At 45.4% G+C, this 14,409-nt stretch overlaps 2 protein-coding genes across 6 annotated transcripts in view; both read left to right on the forward strand.

The window, feature by feature from the left end:
• chchd6b (coiled-coil-helix-coiled-coil-helix domain containing 6b) overlaps positions 1 to 302 on the forward strand; it is a 49,125-nt gene extending 48,823 nt beyond the window's left edge. Inside the window, exon 9 of the mRNA XM_086117865.1 lies at positions 195 to 302. Within this exon, the coding sequence (XP_085973991.1) occupies positions 195 to 287 (93 nt within the window). The 3' untranslated portion in view covers positions 288 to 302. The remainder of the gene's footprint in view (positions 1 to 194) is intronic.
• A 2,935-nt stretch (positions 303 to 3,237) lies between these two features.
• The window catches only part of plxna1b (plexin A1b), a 178,254-nt gene continuing 167,082 nt past the window's right edge, over positions 3,238 to 14,409 (forward strand). For 4 of the 5 annotated variants that reach the window (XM_086117857.1, XM_086117861.1, XM_086117860.1 and 1 more), the window contains exons 1-5: positions 3,238 to 3,616; positions 3,796 to 3,829; positions 11,210 to 11,512; positions 11,658 to 11,761; positions 11,851 to 11,915. The gene's annotated coding sequence lies outside the window, so the exon portion shown is untranslated. The remainder of the gene's footprint in view (positions 3,617 to 3,795; positions 3,830 to 11,209; positions 11,513 to 11,657; positions 11,762 to 11,850; positions 11,916 to 14,409) is intronic. The other variant, XM_086117858.1, reaches the window with a different exon arrangement.

Raw genomic sequence — 14,409 nt, forward strand, 5'->3', positions numbered from 1 at the left:
ATCTCACATTGTCATCTAGCGGAGGTCATACACCCTAATGTGTGAACATGGCTGGTCCTGGAAGGGGTATGACGCTCTGTGGCAGACCACTATGAGAACACATCAGACAGCTGTTTCGTTTGGGCGACACAGTTGTATTAACAGAGGTAGATGAGCATACTTTTTTGACTTTTTTTTTGTTTGTTTCTTTCCAGGACAGAAAACAAAACCTCAAAGAGATCAGCACTGGGGCGTCATGGAGGTGTACCACAAGGTTTGGTTCTCCATTATTGCATTTTATATATTAAACACACTAATACAAGAGATAATGACAAATATTCTTCATTGAAGATACTATGTGACCAAACACACGTGATGTCCAATAGCTTGATTTTGGGCAATCACAACACACTTGCGTTCATTTGTCTCGTTGTTAATTGAGCATGCCAGTTTAGGCGGCTTGCACACATACCGTTGCGTCGGGGTGGATGAAGGCAGAGTGTTCTGATAGATGACAGAAAGCACTGTTAAACTGTCTTTTTTTTAGTAAATTGAGAAAAGATCTTAAGTTTAAGTACGTTGTAATGTTTGTTTGGTTGTGCCCCGTGCGATACTTCTATTAAAATATTTACTTTGGCTCGATAAAGGTTGGGAAACTGGTTTATTCGACTTCTCCGTGAAACTTTTAGCTAGTTCAGTTTTGCGTTGTCGTTACAAGGCTAAAGTCTGCAGTTGTAAACCTTTAAAAGCTTAAAAATGGGCGGAAGCAAATTCGAAAAACATGACGCTGGAGCAGTGTTTATAGTCATTGACTCGTACATTTTGCTGCATCATAAAGAAACCAATCTATGGATTCCATGACACACACACAAAGTGCATGGTGTCACTCGGGTAAGGTGGCGAGTGGTCTGTGTGACCGGGTCTTGAGTGTCTCATAGTTCTGAGGGAATTTTGGCCTGCAGCCTGCACGCCTTCACTCATTCTCGGCTCCCTCGGGTGTCTTCTCTCCCACACTGCAGGGAGATTGAACTGTGAGTAAAGCACCCATTTTGGAGAATGGTTATTTATCGAAATGTTTCAGAGGAGGCCAGACGATTTTAGTCCTACTCACAGTGAAAAACACACACGCACGCGCATACACACCAGACCCAATCATAGATGTTCCTTCTACGCCATGTTAAGAGTTAAGGTGTCAAGGAAACTTCACGCACCAGAAAGAATCTATTTGTTTTGTTGTGGAGTCAATATTGTTTTCTGCCCACACCGCTTTGTTCTCTGAGTCAACAACGCCACTTTCTGAAGGTGCAATATGATCCACTCCGGTGACTATTCTACATGCAGGAACTGTCAACACCTGTTCAAGGACTGTGTGTTATTCCACCTGGGATGAAAGCGTATTATAGTGGAACCTCAATTTTGGGATACTGATTGGTGAGGTTTGAGTGGAAAAAATGCTTTACGTTTTTGGGCACGTCAAGCCACTCAATATGACTTTTGGTATTCTTCATCTATTGTTAAAGGGGAAGTCATATCATCTTTTTGTCTTTACAATAATGTATTCGCTGCACACCCACTAGTTCTGAATATTGTGCTTTTGGAATATGAATTAAACAGGAAAAAAATCCACACCATTTTTACCCATCTCAGGGGGCGGCCATTTTGCCTTCTCTAGCCACTTGCTGTCAACTGAAAATGACATCATAGTGCCTAAAGGCTCAGAAAATAACCGTCAAGGCTCACCTGTTTTCCGGGTTTGGTCAGATATTTTAGGTTCACAAGTCACAGCCTTAGGCCCTGCGATGTCATTTTTAGGCACCAATTCATAGAGGTCCAACTGTCCATCTGTTTTTCGCATTTAAGGCATGCAGTAACAATGCGAAGAGTCGAAACGTATTAACTGCACTTGTAAGCATGCAGACAACCTCAAAGGAAGTTTTTATACAGTACATTTGTAAACCTTTGGGGGCAGCGCCATTGCTAGCGGTGAGCATGACCGCCTCCACTCTGAGATTTGCTATTCGAATCTCAAGGCCAACCCTACCTCGGACGCAACATTTACAGGCTGATCTGCAAGACAAACCTGAAATGCGTTTTGGCGAGGCCGTTCTTTGAGAGGCTCGCTAGTGCTCCCCGTGCAATCCAGTGGCCCGGCTGATCTGATGCTCTGCGACATGACCTTCACGTCTTGCCCCGCACCGCTCCAAGCCCCTGGGGTGACCCGCCCATCCCCCTCTCTACATCGCCGTTTCTCACCTCCCCCCCTGCCATCATCGTCAACCCCACCTTCCATGCCGTTTGGCACCTCTCTCCGTCTCAACACGGTGTTCAGATCACGTGATGATTATTTGCGTTACGTATTTTGTCATTCCAGTGCGGGTGGGTTGTAGTTGGGCCCCGCTTTACTGTCTTGCATGTGTGTTTTGAATCTTAGCGGGGTTATAATCAAGCACCAAGACGACATGTCCCAACATGAACTGGCCACTTCACCATCCTGAGGACAAGCTCACACTGACAGCTCACATTATAATTCATGAGTCCCCCACCACCCCTGTCCAAGACACACTCACACGCACACACTCCATATTTAACCTTTGGTGCTTGTCAACACAGCAGAGGAATTGTAATGTCTTCGTCTCCAAGTATACCGTCACAGTATTAAAGGCAGCCCTGCAGCACTTTTGTATCTCTGCACTTTGTTTTCATTAACTAGTGAGTAACAAATTGCTTGACTCGATATCAATAGCAGACATTCGTGCTTCTGTTTATTGTTTGCACTGCACAACTTTTTTTTAACTTTGGATTCTATCTGCTTCACATGACTGGGAGGGGAAAATAAACCCCTCTTTGTCAAAAGCGAACAGTGTATATCTTTATTATAAGCAATCAGAAGTCAGATGGTCAAGAGTTATTGTTTCTGTCACCAAAAAAAAATAAAAATAAAAAAATTAATTGGACCAGAGGCGCTGGCAGTCAAAGCTTGTATCAGCACGTGAGACCATAAACTGAACTGGCCTCAGTCCTCAGGCACCACACTGCACCACAAAGAAAATGTTCATTTTTCACGGAAACAAGCATGTGTCCTGGACTCTACATCATGCGAGCTAAATTTAAAGTGAACCCACCGACCCCATCTTGAAATCAAATAAGCTTCAGCTGAGCCGAGACCATCATGAGAACCGCTTTAGAAAACTGGATCTTAGGTTTTTATGATCACGACATTTATTTTTAATTTTTTGCACTCCCAAGGCCATCGTGACCTCGAGGCAACCACCAGTGGCTATGGTGTAGCAATCGAGCTCGTCAGAGAGACCTGTGGCCTCAGGAGATAAGTCTTCATTCCCTGTTTGCATCTCGGAGACAAGACACAAATTCTCACAGTTTTCTCGCAACCAGGCGTTTATTGTTGCAGTACTGTATATCCGTGACAAGTGTTCCCATTTGTAATTCGGTACTGCCATATATATTCATTCGTGTTTTTTTAAAATTATTATTAAGATGCAACAATATTGCACTAAAGCCCCGACTAATAGAAAAGTAGTAATTGGTGTAAACAGTTTTGAAGTGGATCTGTTTTTGTCTAGGAGGACCTAAGTTTGGCCTGGGTTGTTAGTGGAAGTTAACAGTGAGTCTTTGCCAGGTAAGTGCACTTTTATTGATGTATTTTTTTTCAAAATCACATCAAGTTTGTGGTGAGTTTACACTTTAGTCATAGTAATACCGGCTATCTGAAACTTTTTTTAGGGAGGGCCATGATTGGTGGATTTTGCTATTCTTAGCAACCGTATTCATTTAACGCCTTCATTTTTATTTCATCAGGTCAAAGAAAGAAAGCACATCTATGCCACACACTGTAAGTTTATTTTACATTTTGCCATTTGTCTTGAAAAACGGCATTCCACACGGCCCTGTCTGTCAGATACCCACACAGAAGGTGATGAGAGCATTTCCAACACATGCTAATCATTACGCTTACATATTTAGGATTTCTTCCATAGGTTTTACGTTCTTTGGGCCCAGCAGATTTTGCATTTGAGTTCAAGTGTACCGAACCTCACCAGTCATCACTTGCAAGCGGACCCACAAAACAGAGTTCCTATTCGTCAAACCAAACCCGACAAGTTTGAAGTTAGCATTTAGCTAAACACTTGTTGGAGCCTGTAGCATGACACCACAACCAAGCTTAAATGCTTTGCGTCAAAACTTAAACATAAAGTTACAAATGTGTCTCTTAATAGGCACTGATAGCGTAGTGATGCACTCGCCTGATTCCCGCTCACATTCGTGTGCCATTTAGGGAATGCCGGTGGAAACTGGACTTGTCTCTGTCTTTCACCCTGAAAGAAAAGCACAAGGCAGATGTGCGTTTGGGATGATGTTTCTTTCAGTGCATATTGTTTTCACAGTGTTGATTTATGAAATATTTTGCCTTGACATATCCATCAAGGGATAGCGCAGACCAGATGTGCGTGCAAGGCCTCGCTCTGATGAAAACATTCCTTGCGTCCATGTTGACTCTTCAATTTAAGAAGTCTGCTGGTTTGATTGTATCACAGCTGTCCTGGAATGGAGAGTCCTTCCTTTGCTGCCAAATTGAAGCCAAAGGAACAAGATTGTTGGGCTCAGTGTAATGGTGGACCAAAAACAAAAAAAAAACAAGATGGTATTTGCTTTCTACAAGTTCATCTTTACTATTGAGGATTCATAATGTGTCTATTTTGTCTCCTCAATTTGAGAAAGCTACTATTCAATAAATGTGATTGTTTTACAGCTGTCCTGGAACAGAGTTGTTTCTACTTCCTTTGTTGCGAGAAGCAAGCCAACATGACAGGATTTTTTTTTTTGGCTGTGTTGATGGAATAAACACTTGGATAACGGATAATTTGTGTCCCAGATGACCTTCGACCCCCCCTTGTCCTTCACTCACCAAATAGAAGCGTGCGTGTCAGTCTTCCTGCGATTCGACTGTATATCGCGCTGCCAAGATGCGCGACTGATCAGACATTGTTAAGACACTGCCTGGATGTGAAGTTGCTTAAAAGGACAGAAATGGTCATCGGTTTGTGCTAGGAGACAATTGCACCCGTCTCTGCATTCCCGTTCTTATCCTGTCTGCAGCATTCAGGTGGGATGGTGACGCATCGATTCAGGCAGGTAGCAGAGCGCTAACAGGCAGCCTGTGTCCCCATGAGGGCTGAATGCTGCTGATTCATCCGCACACACACACGTATAAGGTGCTTGAGCTTTACTCGGCTCATAAATGTGTAGGTGTCTCAGGCTGTGTGTGCGTGTGTGAATAGAAGGAAGGCGAGATGATGAGGATTTTACCTGGAGCTCCCTCTCCATCACCTGTGCACCTTATCGTGATTGTGAGAGCAAAATAATTGACAGCTTTTGCCCTAGCCTCGTGTGAGCCCTCCGAAGAGTGCCATTCAAAACCACCGCGCACTAATGGACAGTTGTGAGGGAAGAACAGATTTGCCGCTACGGTTTGCTCATCAAGAGCCAACCTCATCCTCCTGAGAAATGAGTTGTTCTTCAAGGCAAAGGTCCACTTCCTTTGGCAGCGTAGAAGCATTTGTATTGCTGCTCCTGACGAATCTCCTCTGGATTTAGATCCATTTGTTCAGAGGGTCATGGATTGTGTGGGAATTGATTGATCAAATGTCAAAGCAATTGTGGTAAAATGGAGAGCACTAATCGGCCAAAGATGTTCTTGATTCAAGCCTTGACTAATCTCACAGATCTGCAATGTTTCCCAACTGTTATTGAGCTAAAACTTTTATATTACAAAAATGTCACTTTGAGTGTATCCATCCCAAAATACTGATTAATTCACCTCATTGTGCTCACTAACTAATCGACCAGGCGAGCACACACGATGACCTGCTGTTCAGTGGTTAAGAGCAAAGCTCTAAGGTCTGCGGCAAAGTTAGCAGGAATAGGTTGCATTTTGCTCGTCACCCAAATGAGAACAAGCAGCATAGAAAATGGGTGATAAACTCTCAATCGGCAAATGTAAATAATTTGCTGCTGCACAAACTGGGATCATTCAACCTGCGCAGTAAAATGATGTTGTCAACACCAATTGCATCCCATTTCCACCAGATTAGTAACTTCTCCACACTCACTTTATACAGGTCGCTCAGGTGCGGCAGTTGCCTAACAACCCCACCCGGAAGTGCCGTTCATTTTGCTCTCGCGTCTTCTACTGCCAAAAAGAAAACCGTGACACAACTGTCAATGCTAGCTGAGCAAACTCTAAAGAGTGAACTCCAAAAGGGGCAAGTGGAAGAAAGAATAAAGCATCCGGTGAGACTTACAGTGAAATGATGGATGAAGGCATGACGTGACCCGGCTCCATTGTCGCCCACTATTTCCATGACTGGCAATCCCCCCCACATCTGTGGGACGGAGACAAATGACCCGGCAATGAAGGAAAATGAGGATTTTTATCACCCCCCCCCCCCCCCCACACATGACTGTAGACCCACAGATTGCTCGCATGTGTGTTTGTGCACTGTGAAGTGAACCAATGGCTTCCTGACAGGCCATCTTCCCGTCATTCGCTTGCCCAAGGGTGCAGTTTAGAGAAATCGGTCACTTGACATGGGCCTCGGTGAGAAATGCCTCAGGTTGAGAACATATATATGTGACCTGGGACTGTGTGTGGGCGAGCGCACATGTTTAAAAAGACATCCTCTGATATAATTACACTGCCTCGGGGGAAGAAGAGATCCGTCCCTGTATGCTCTACCTTCTGTGTTTAAAAATAAATAAATAATAATATTAATAATCTAATCTATGGAATGCAGTCTGACTCTGCCATTATAAGAACTCATGACGGGATTACGTTACTCCCCCCAGTATGGATATCTTCCTCGGAGCAGCACACATGGCTCCCAAGGAATGAAATCAACAAAATGTTTGCTCTCCTTTCGCAAATACAAATGAAATTGTGTTCAGTTCAAGATTGCTTTTCAGATGTGTTTGTTGATGATTCTTCTGGTTGTTCAAGTTGGTAGCTAACATGATGGTAATAACAGCATTTGGCGAGCACAGGAATACGCCGTCTGGGGGTGGGGTGGGGGGGGGTGCGGTGTCATGTTGTGAATCCCTCCGACCTGAAGGCATTTGGGTTATGACGCCTGCCAGCAGCAACAGCTCTCTCTCTCTCTCTGTCTCTGTCTCTCTGTCTCTGTCTCTCTCTCTCTCTCTTGTGTTTTCACCTGTTACTTGGGGCTGGTTGTTATGCAAAAAAAAAAAACAACCCTCACCTTAGAGTTCCGTCTATTTTGTGGCACCTTTGGTGCTTGATTTGACCAATGTTTACTTCGAACCACACTTGAGACTTTGCAGAGCGTCTTCATAGTTTGTCATCATCAGAAAAGTGTCATTTAACATTAGACATCGTTGTGTTCGTGGGACGTTGCCTAACGGAGATGGGTGCTCCGGTTATTTTTGCCTTGGAAAAAAAAAATGCCACCGGGAACTCTAAACACTAAGCGAACTGTACCGCTTGGTGGAAACAACGCCGTAAAGATGAGGAGATAAGTGCATTACGGTCTATGTATAGAGGAGACCATTGCTGAGATAATCCTGATGGAACTTTCTTATCATTTATCGTCAAATGAATACGAGGCTGTAAAAGTTCCGCCTCACACGATGTGGGCCACGGAGTCGTCGAAGGAGTTTCGGGGCCGTCGGGCAAGTGTCTCATAAGCACGCATTGTGGACAAGTCATGCTCACGGGGGCCCTCTCTGAACTTCACCACTGTGCAGCTGTCTGTCGCCGCGCTCAAGGGCATCGAGCATGTGTCGGTGACACACGGACACACACTCGAGTGTTATAGTCAGACTCGCGAGTTGTCCGAATTGGGCCATGTGGCAACCTTCTCTTATAAAAGAGCCATACACATTTGGTGGCTGGCTGGGCATTTATCTAGCATAATGTCATTGCGCTGACATGCCCTCGCTCTCGGTGGCGACGGGTCAGGGTGGGCCACGCGGTTAGGGGCCGGCCCCTCCCGTAGCTCCTGTTTTTACTCACAGCAGTGCTGGCCATTGTTAGTCCAAACGTCAGGCGTCGGAGGATCAGGCCTGATTGAAAGTGAAGCCTCAAGGTTTGAAGCGATGCTTCCCTTCTCATTTCCGTCCCTCTTCGTCTTCACTGGCTGCATGTTATAATGAGGACTATCTATTTTAGATGAAGTCAATGAACGCGATGTCACTTCATGTATTTTAAGCGGTTATATCGTGACAATCCTTCAACTGCTGTTGAAGGTAAATTTTTGCGGGGGGGGGATTGGGTGCCCCCGCTTTAGGACGTAATGTTTCAATATGATCAAGTATAAAATACAACTTTATTGTCAAATGTGCTGTAACATACAGCACAGATGAAATTTCCTCCCTTTTACACAGACAACAGACAACAAGAGGAGCCGTTGCGGGTGCCCGCGCCACCATCAAAAGACCACATAACATAAAATAACAAAATAATACAACACAACACATAAAACAGACATCGTGCAATCTTAACCACTTTTCTTCCATTCACTGTTGTTTGAAGCAGTAATAGATGAAAGAGGAGCGAATCAAAGTGTCCTTTTCACCAGTGGATCATAGAGGTCATGCTGAAATGTGCACGTCTGCTACAAGCTAAGCTTGAAAGCAACAAGAAGATGTAGCATCCATTTACAAAAAAGAAAGATTGGCTCTCTTCTCATGTCCCATGTAAATCCGCTTCAATTCCAAGTCGCGACTCCCAGTTCCACATACGCATCGGCGCTCTGCACCGACGCTCCTTTCTTCTCATAATTTAGTCGCAAAGTGTACAATGTCAGTGCACCCCACCATCATGCTCTGACATGACAACTGAAGTCAACAGGAAGAACGGTTCTCCGTTCCAGAACACTGGGAAATTGCAGACCTCGGATTATAAAAAGTCACCGTTGAGATTTCGGTCTCGCCTTCGTCACTTCTGTCCAATGGCAGCACCGATTGTCACACACTTCGAGTGCAAGTCACGAATGCATGCTGAACGAAGTTACTAAATCACAGCTGCATTTCAAAGAAGGATATTTATCAATGCGTGACGTTCAGCACTGATGTATTTATATAGATGCAGGACGTCAGTAAATCACGTGTGCAAGATATTGAGCCCCCACAATGACGGGCTGCCAAATAAGACGAGCTTTGCGGACACGACACAAAATGCGAAACAGCCACCATCTTCTGTGTTTTGCATTTATACTGCAACGGGGCCAGTAAGAATCAGTTTTAGAATCCTTTTCGAGTTTGGTGCTTTGCTGCATGGCTAAAAACTGCATTTTTAATATTTTTTTTCTGTCAATCTTGTCCATATTTTGAAGAGACCACCAACCCAATATTCCGCAAGTTCTCAACCCAATACAGAGCTACTTTAATGGCGTATGAGCACCAAACAGGAATAAAACTGCACTGATGCCATCAGGCGACATGTGGTCTTCAGTTAATTTAGGGAGCAAAGTCCATCTTCAATTTCCTTTACCCTCTGGCCTCAATTTTTCATTAGATCAGCTCGCGATCTATTTCCCTTGACTCCTCTTCCGTATGGCCCGCTTCCAAACTTCACTTCCGTCCTTGTGTCATCCACCCTTGCTTGCTCCAGAGATTTTTCTTCCCATCTCGGGAGCAACGGCTCCTTCCCGGCGAACGTCTCAGCGCTTTCATCTACAAATGTCTCTTGTGTGACGGACTGAGAGCCATCAAAAAATGCCAGTCCGATTGCTGTTTCAGATTGGCCAGGGGAGATAGCGGAGCCAATCTGTTCTGGCTGAGAGTTGAATCACTTCAACTGAAGTCGAAGCTGGTGGAGGGACTGTGAAACGAGAGGCGACTTTATTCGTTGTTCTCCTGCATGGGAGCTGACGAGGCTTCGGCGAAGTGTAGCCAGAAGGTGTTGTTTTGATTCCCTGTTATGAAAAAGTAGAGTCATGCATCCAATCCGTGAGGCAATGTTTTAAGTAACATTTTAGCTTGATTGATAAATAAATAAGTAAAAATTTGAAGGGTGAGATTTGGAGCGAAAATTCATCAAGAGGCCACCAGGAGTGTGGCCGCGGGCCGCATCAGACAGTTGCCCACGCCTGAGCTGATGGATATCGAGTCATGTCCTTATTTTAGTGCACATCCCATTGAAATAAATAAATGCAATAAAATAAAAGTATCCGTGTGGATTCCCTCTCCTCTCAGCTATTGGCTCCACTCTGCGGTGGCTTCAGCTCCTTGACGAGGCCCCACATCCTGCTCGTTGCTAAATGAATGAATAATACATACAAGTTGTAGCACTGCCGAGGTGGACGAATGCAGTGTGTGTGTGTGTGGGGGGGGGGGGGGGGTCTGCGTGTGTGTGTGTGTTCGTGTCAAGGACTGTTCGGTCTTCAGGCCCAGTATGGAAAGGCCACAGCTGTCAAAAAACTCAAGCTCATCTCTATATCGTCTCCACTAAAGATGTTTGCATTCGACTCTTCCAGTCCTTTTTCTCTGTCTGGCTTGTTCTGCTTTTGCTCCCGGTGGGTCGAAAGGAGGCGAGCGGGCCATTCAAATTGTGATTGACAGCATCATTCCAGTCGCCATCCCCAATAATGTGTGCGCGTGTGTTGCCTCGAGAGCATCATCAGCTTCCCTGAAACCGCCACACGCGGACGGCCGGGCTCGCCCTGCATTTTATCCGAGCGTCCTCAAGTCACTTTTGACCGAGATCAAAGCAACACGCTAGTAGCCGGCGGAGCATTGCGTGCATGCATTATCAATCACGCGTGCGCCTCTTTCTTTTTACCGGACAAGGAAATATATTTTAGAGCAAAGATCAAAAGGAGTGAGAGCCAGTCATTTTGGAGATGTTGGGGATAGATGCGGCAAAAAACAAACATGAATTCATGCTTTGTTGTACTGTGACAATAACGTATGAGAGATTATTTTCCGTATGTTCAACCTTGAAATGAGCCATATGCGAGCGAATGGTTTTTAAATGAGAGTTTATTTCTCCCCACTCCGTTTCCGCCTCTTTAAAAGACAATAAATGTGCGATAGCAGCATGACGCGTTATCTCAAAGGACACACGCAGAGGGGAAATGATTCGCTCTCGCGCCGGACTAATTCACACTTTTATAATAAAAAGGAATCGAAACAGCAGCATATGTCGGCTTGTTTTTGATCACATTTTCTTTTTTTTCTTTTTTTTTCCCCCAAGGCGGGAGATGGAAAGCTCAGCTGTTTCGGGCCCCTCGCACACTTGAAGATATCTGCGTGCAGGTCGTTGATGGATGCACTGTGACTGGACGCAGCTCACATCGACAGGCAGCTGAGGAATCTGTCTAAGTAGCTCAACGATGCACTGGCGCAAACACACACCGACACGCCGTTCCTAGGCAGTGCCGCCGCCGCTGCTGCGCGCTCTCGTGACGTTGAAAGCTGCACCTGCACACGTCCGGCTAATGATTTGGCGTCTGCGGGCTCCCTTGGCTGCCATCTCTCTTTCCCATCCATCATGAGGGTAAGATAGAAGGATACGGATGGATCGAAGCTCTTAATGCCTCCTAGTTTGATAGTGTCGTCGTCATTCCAAAATCATCCACCGGAACTAAAGTAACAACAATATTTATGTCTACGCTTGCTTCTCGTTCTTTCTTGAAACTCAGTTTGAGATGCCCGCGTCAACCCCTAGAGGTGGTTTCAAGAAATGCGCAATATGCGGACGGAGCAACAAGCAACGGACGTCAACAGAGCATCGAATCCGTTCAATGTAAGAGCGCTTGAGGCAGCAAGTCTGCAACAAACCCCTGAAACGTGGCAGAGTAACTGGAGCATTTCTTTTTTTTCCTTCAATTGCAGGCTCTGCTGTGTTGTGCTGTGGTGTGGTTGGGAGGCTGGAGTGTGAAGACTGACAAGTGTGGCCAGTAAGACCCTTCTTTTCTTTTCTTTTTTTGTTGTTTTTTTTTTTTCACAAGAGCAGGATAAAAGTTTGTTTCCATGGCAACTGTTGCATCCTAAGGAGAAAATTTGTCTGAGTGGCGATTATCGAATTGAAATCCTACCTCGTGTCCTCTGTTCACTGAAATGACCTTTAAAAAACAAAACAACAAAAAACAACAGTATATTGGTCATCAGCAAAATATTATTGGTCAATGTCAAATTTTATTTCTAGCCAATGAGATATGGGCATTGTACAGAGGGGTGGCACGTGTGTTCTGAAAAACGAATGCTGATGTGCGTCTTTTCACAGAAAGTGCCTGCAGTTCTTCATAGAAATAAGACACAGCTGCTCTGTCTGCATGGCCTCGATCAATTTTTTTTTAGAGGATAATGTGATATTCGAGACAGACGCATCGGCCTGTTCCCTGCAAAGCTTGAAAAAGGCTCTTGTTTACAAACTTGCTGTCATATATATATATTTTTTGTCTAATTTAAAAATGAACACTGAAGGATTTGGATGAACCCCAACTATGATTTTTTTAATGTATTTGTTCCACCCAATCCACTCAACTACCCAACACCTGCAATTGCATTGATAAAAACAGACAGTATTATTAAAAAAAAAAAGAAACACAAATATTACATAGTGTTTAGTTGGCCTGTGCTGGGGGGGGGGGGGGCAATGGTGCTTTCACCTGCGGGGGGCTTTCACAATTTGCAGGCCATGCTTGCCGCCGTGACATAAACATTCCGTCACAGCTGTCAACTCTCAATTTGCGTCAACGTTCGCAAACCCCCATTCCTTCATTTACCTTCCAAGTCCCAAGTGTCTTTTAAAACGCTTGTACTCTCTGCAGTCTTAGCCTCATATGTCCTCTCCACATCCCCCCCCCCCCCACCCCCATCAACAATTGCGCCGTCGAGTGGATTAAGCTGTATCGTGTCCGATGGGAAGGGGGGGGGGGGTGAATCAATGAGCGCCTGCCATTTCCTTGAGCTGCTAACCAGCCTCCGACATGCCCGCCAATTAGCGGTGTCAAATGAGGATCTGTTACCTACACGTACAAGGTCGCTGCGGAAGTATTTGAACTCTTTGCGGAGCGTTAGCGCGCTGCGCGTACGCGTGTGTCTGCGTGCTTTGGTTTTTCTGTCTTTGTGCGGCACAAAAACACATCCCACCTGAATGTTGTCAACATTCTTCCCGGTGTGGACATATGGTGTGGAAAGGCTACGTATGACCTGCATGTACAAGGTCATTAGATCGCGATGTAAGCAGACATCCCACTTTGAGGATGGGGTAATTCAACTTTTGTATAGCAACTTTTGTATAGCAATGTTATGATCATTTCATTCCTGCCTATTTGACTTGTGCGTATGCATGCGTGCGTGTGTGCGCGCGCGTAATGGAAACATGAAAACGTAATGTGCGCTTGTGCGCTCCCTTTGTCTTGATTACCAGTCTGCATTGCTTAATAACATTTGGGATTACACCATGTGCAGCTTGTCACACTCGGTGTAATTGCATCCACTTTGGAGAAATGAATCGAGAAGCAATTTTGCAATAATTTCGATTTTATGACGCAGTTAGCGGAGGTTGTTGCTGGTCCTCTTTAGTTTCCTGCTGTCACAGGATGACAAAGGAAGACAAAACGCTGCCTTTTCTTTGCTTTTTCAGGTTTTTTTTTGGGGGGCGCGGGTTGCCTCATACCTGGCATTCACAGCCGACAGGGAAAGTAACTTGGCGGTAACTTGCATCAATAATTGCACCATCCGGTTGCATTCACAATCATCATGACCGCGGAATGCAAAGCTAATCTTTTGAAGAACCGATGACAGTTTTAATACATGCCTTGCACATTGTACACTCGCCCGCTCTCATCGTGAGAGCGGGATGAGGCGCGGAGGTTGGAAACATGTTGGCAGCAGAGGGAGCTTAACTTGAAAACAAATCCAACCATTACCCCCCCCCCCCCCCCCTTTTAATAATCCTTTCGCTACCTTTCTTCCCTCCGTATTGGCACCGGGCTGGATGTCATATTTGATGACGCTGTGCATTAGTTGTACTCTGTGAACACACATCATGGCTTCACATCCGAAATGTTTTGCTGCACGCATCAAATCGATCGGATCCCATCTTGACATCGCAGTCACATGATTCACGTGCCGCGTGATCGATCCAACCAGGAAGTCATTGCAAAGCTGCGCCGCCGTCCGCCCCAGTGACGGGTAGCAACGTTTAGCATTTATATAAGTCCCTGCCACTCCATCCACTCCAAGAAGAAGATTGCGCCGCGCCGTGTGCGTCTTAGCCCCCCCCCCCCCCCCCCAAGAATGTAGTATTCCACTTTCTCAGGTCTGAGTTGTGCTTGGCTGACTGATTTCAGGACAGCTGTGAGTGAGGGCCACTCGCTGCTCCGTCAGGGATGGAATCAGAGGCACTGGACTGAGGCCCGCCATCCTCTGTTACTCCTACTTGTC

This window comes from Hippocampus guttulatus, chromosome 8 (assembly GCF_054856545.1).
Source record: "Hippocampus guttulatus isolate MCC_2025c chromosome 8, RoL_Hgut_1.0, whole genome shotgun sequence".
In the NCBI taxonomy this organism is placed as follows: Eukaryota; Metazoa; Chordata; class Actinopteri; order Syngnathiformes; family Syngnathidae; genus Hippocampus; species Hippocampus guttulatus.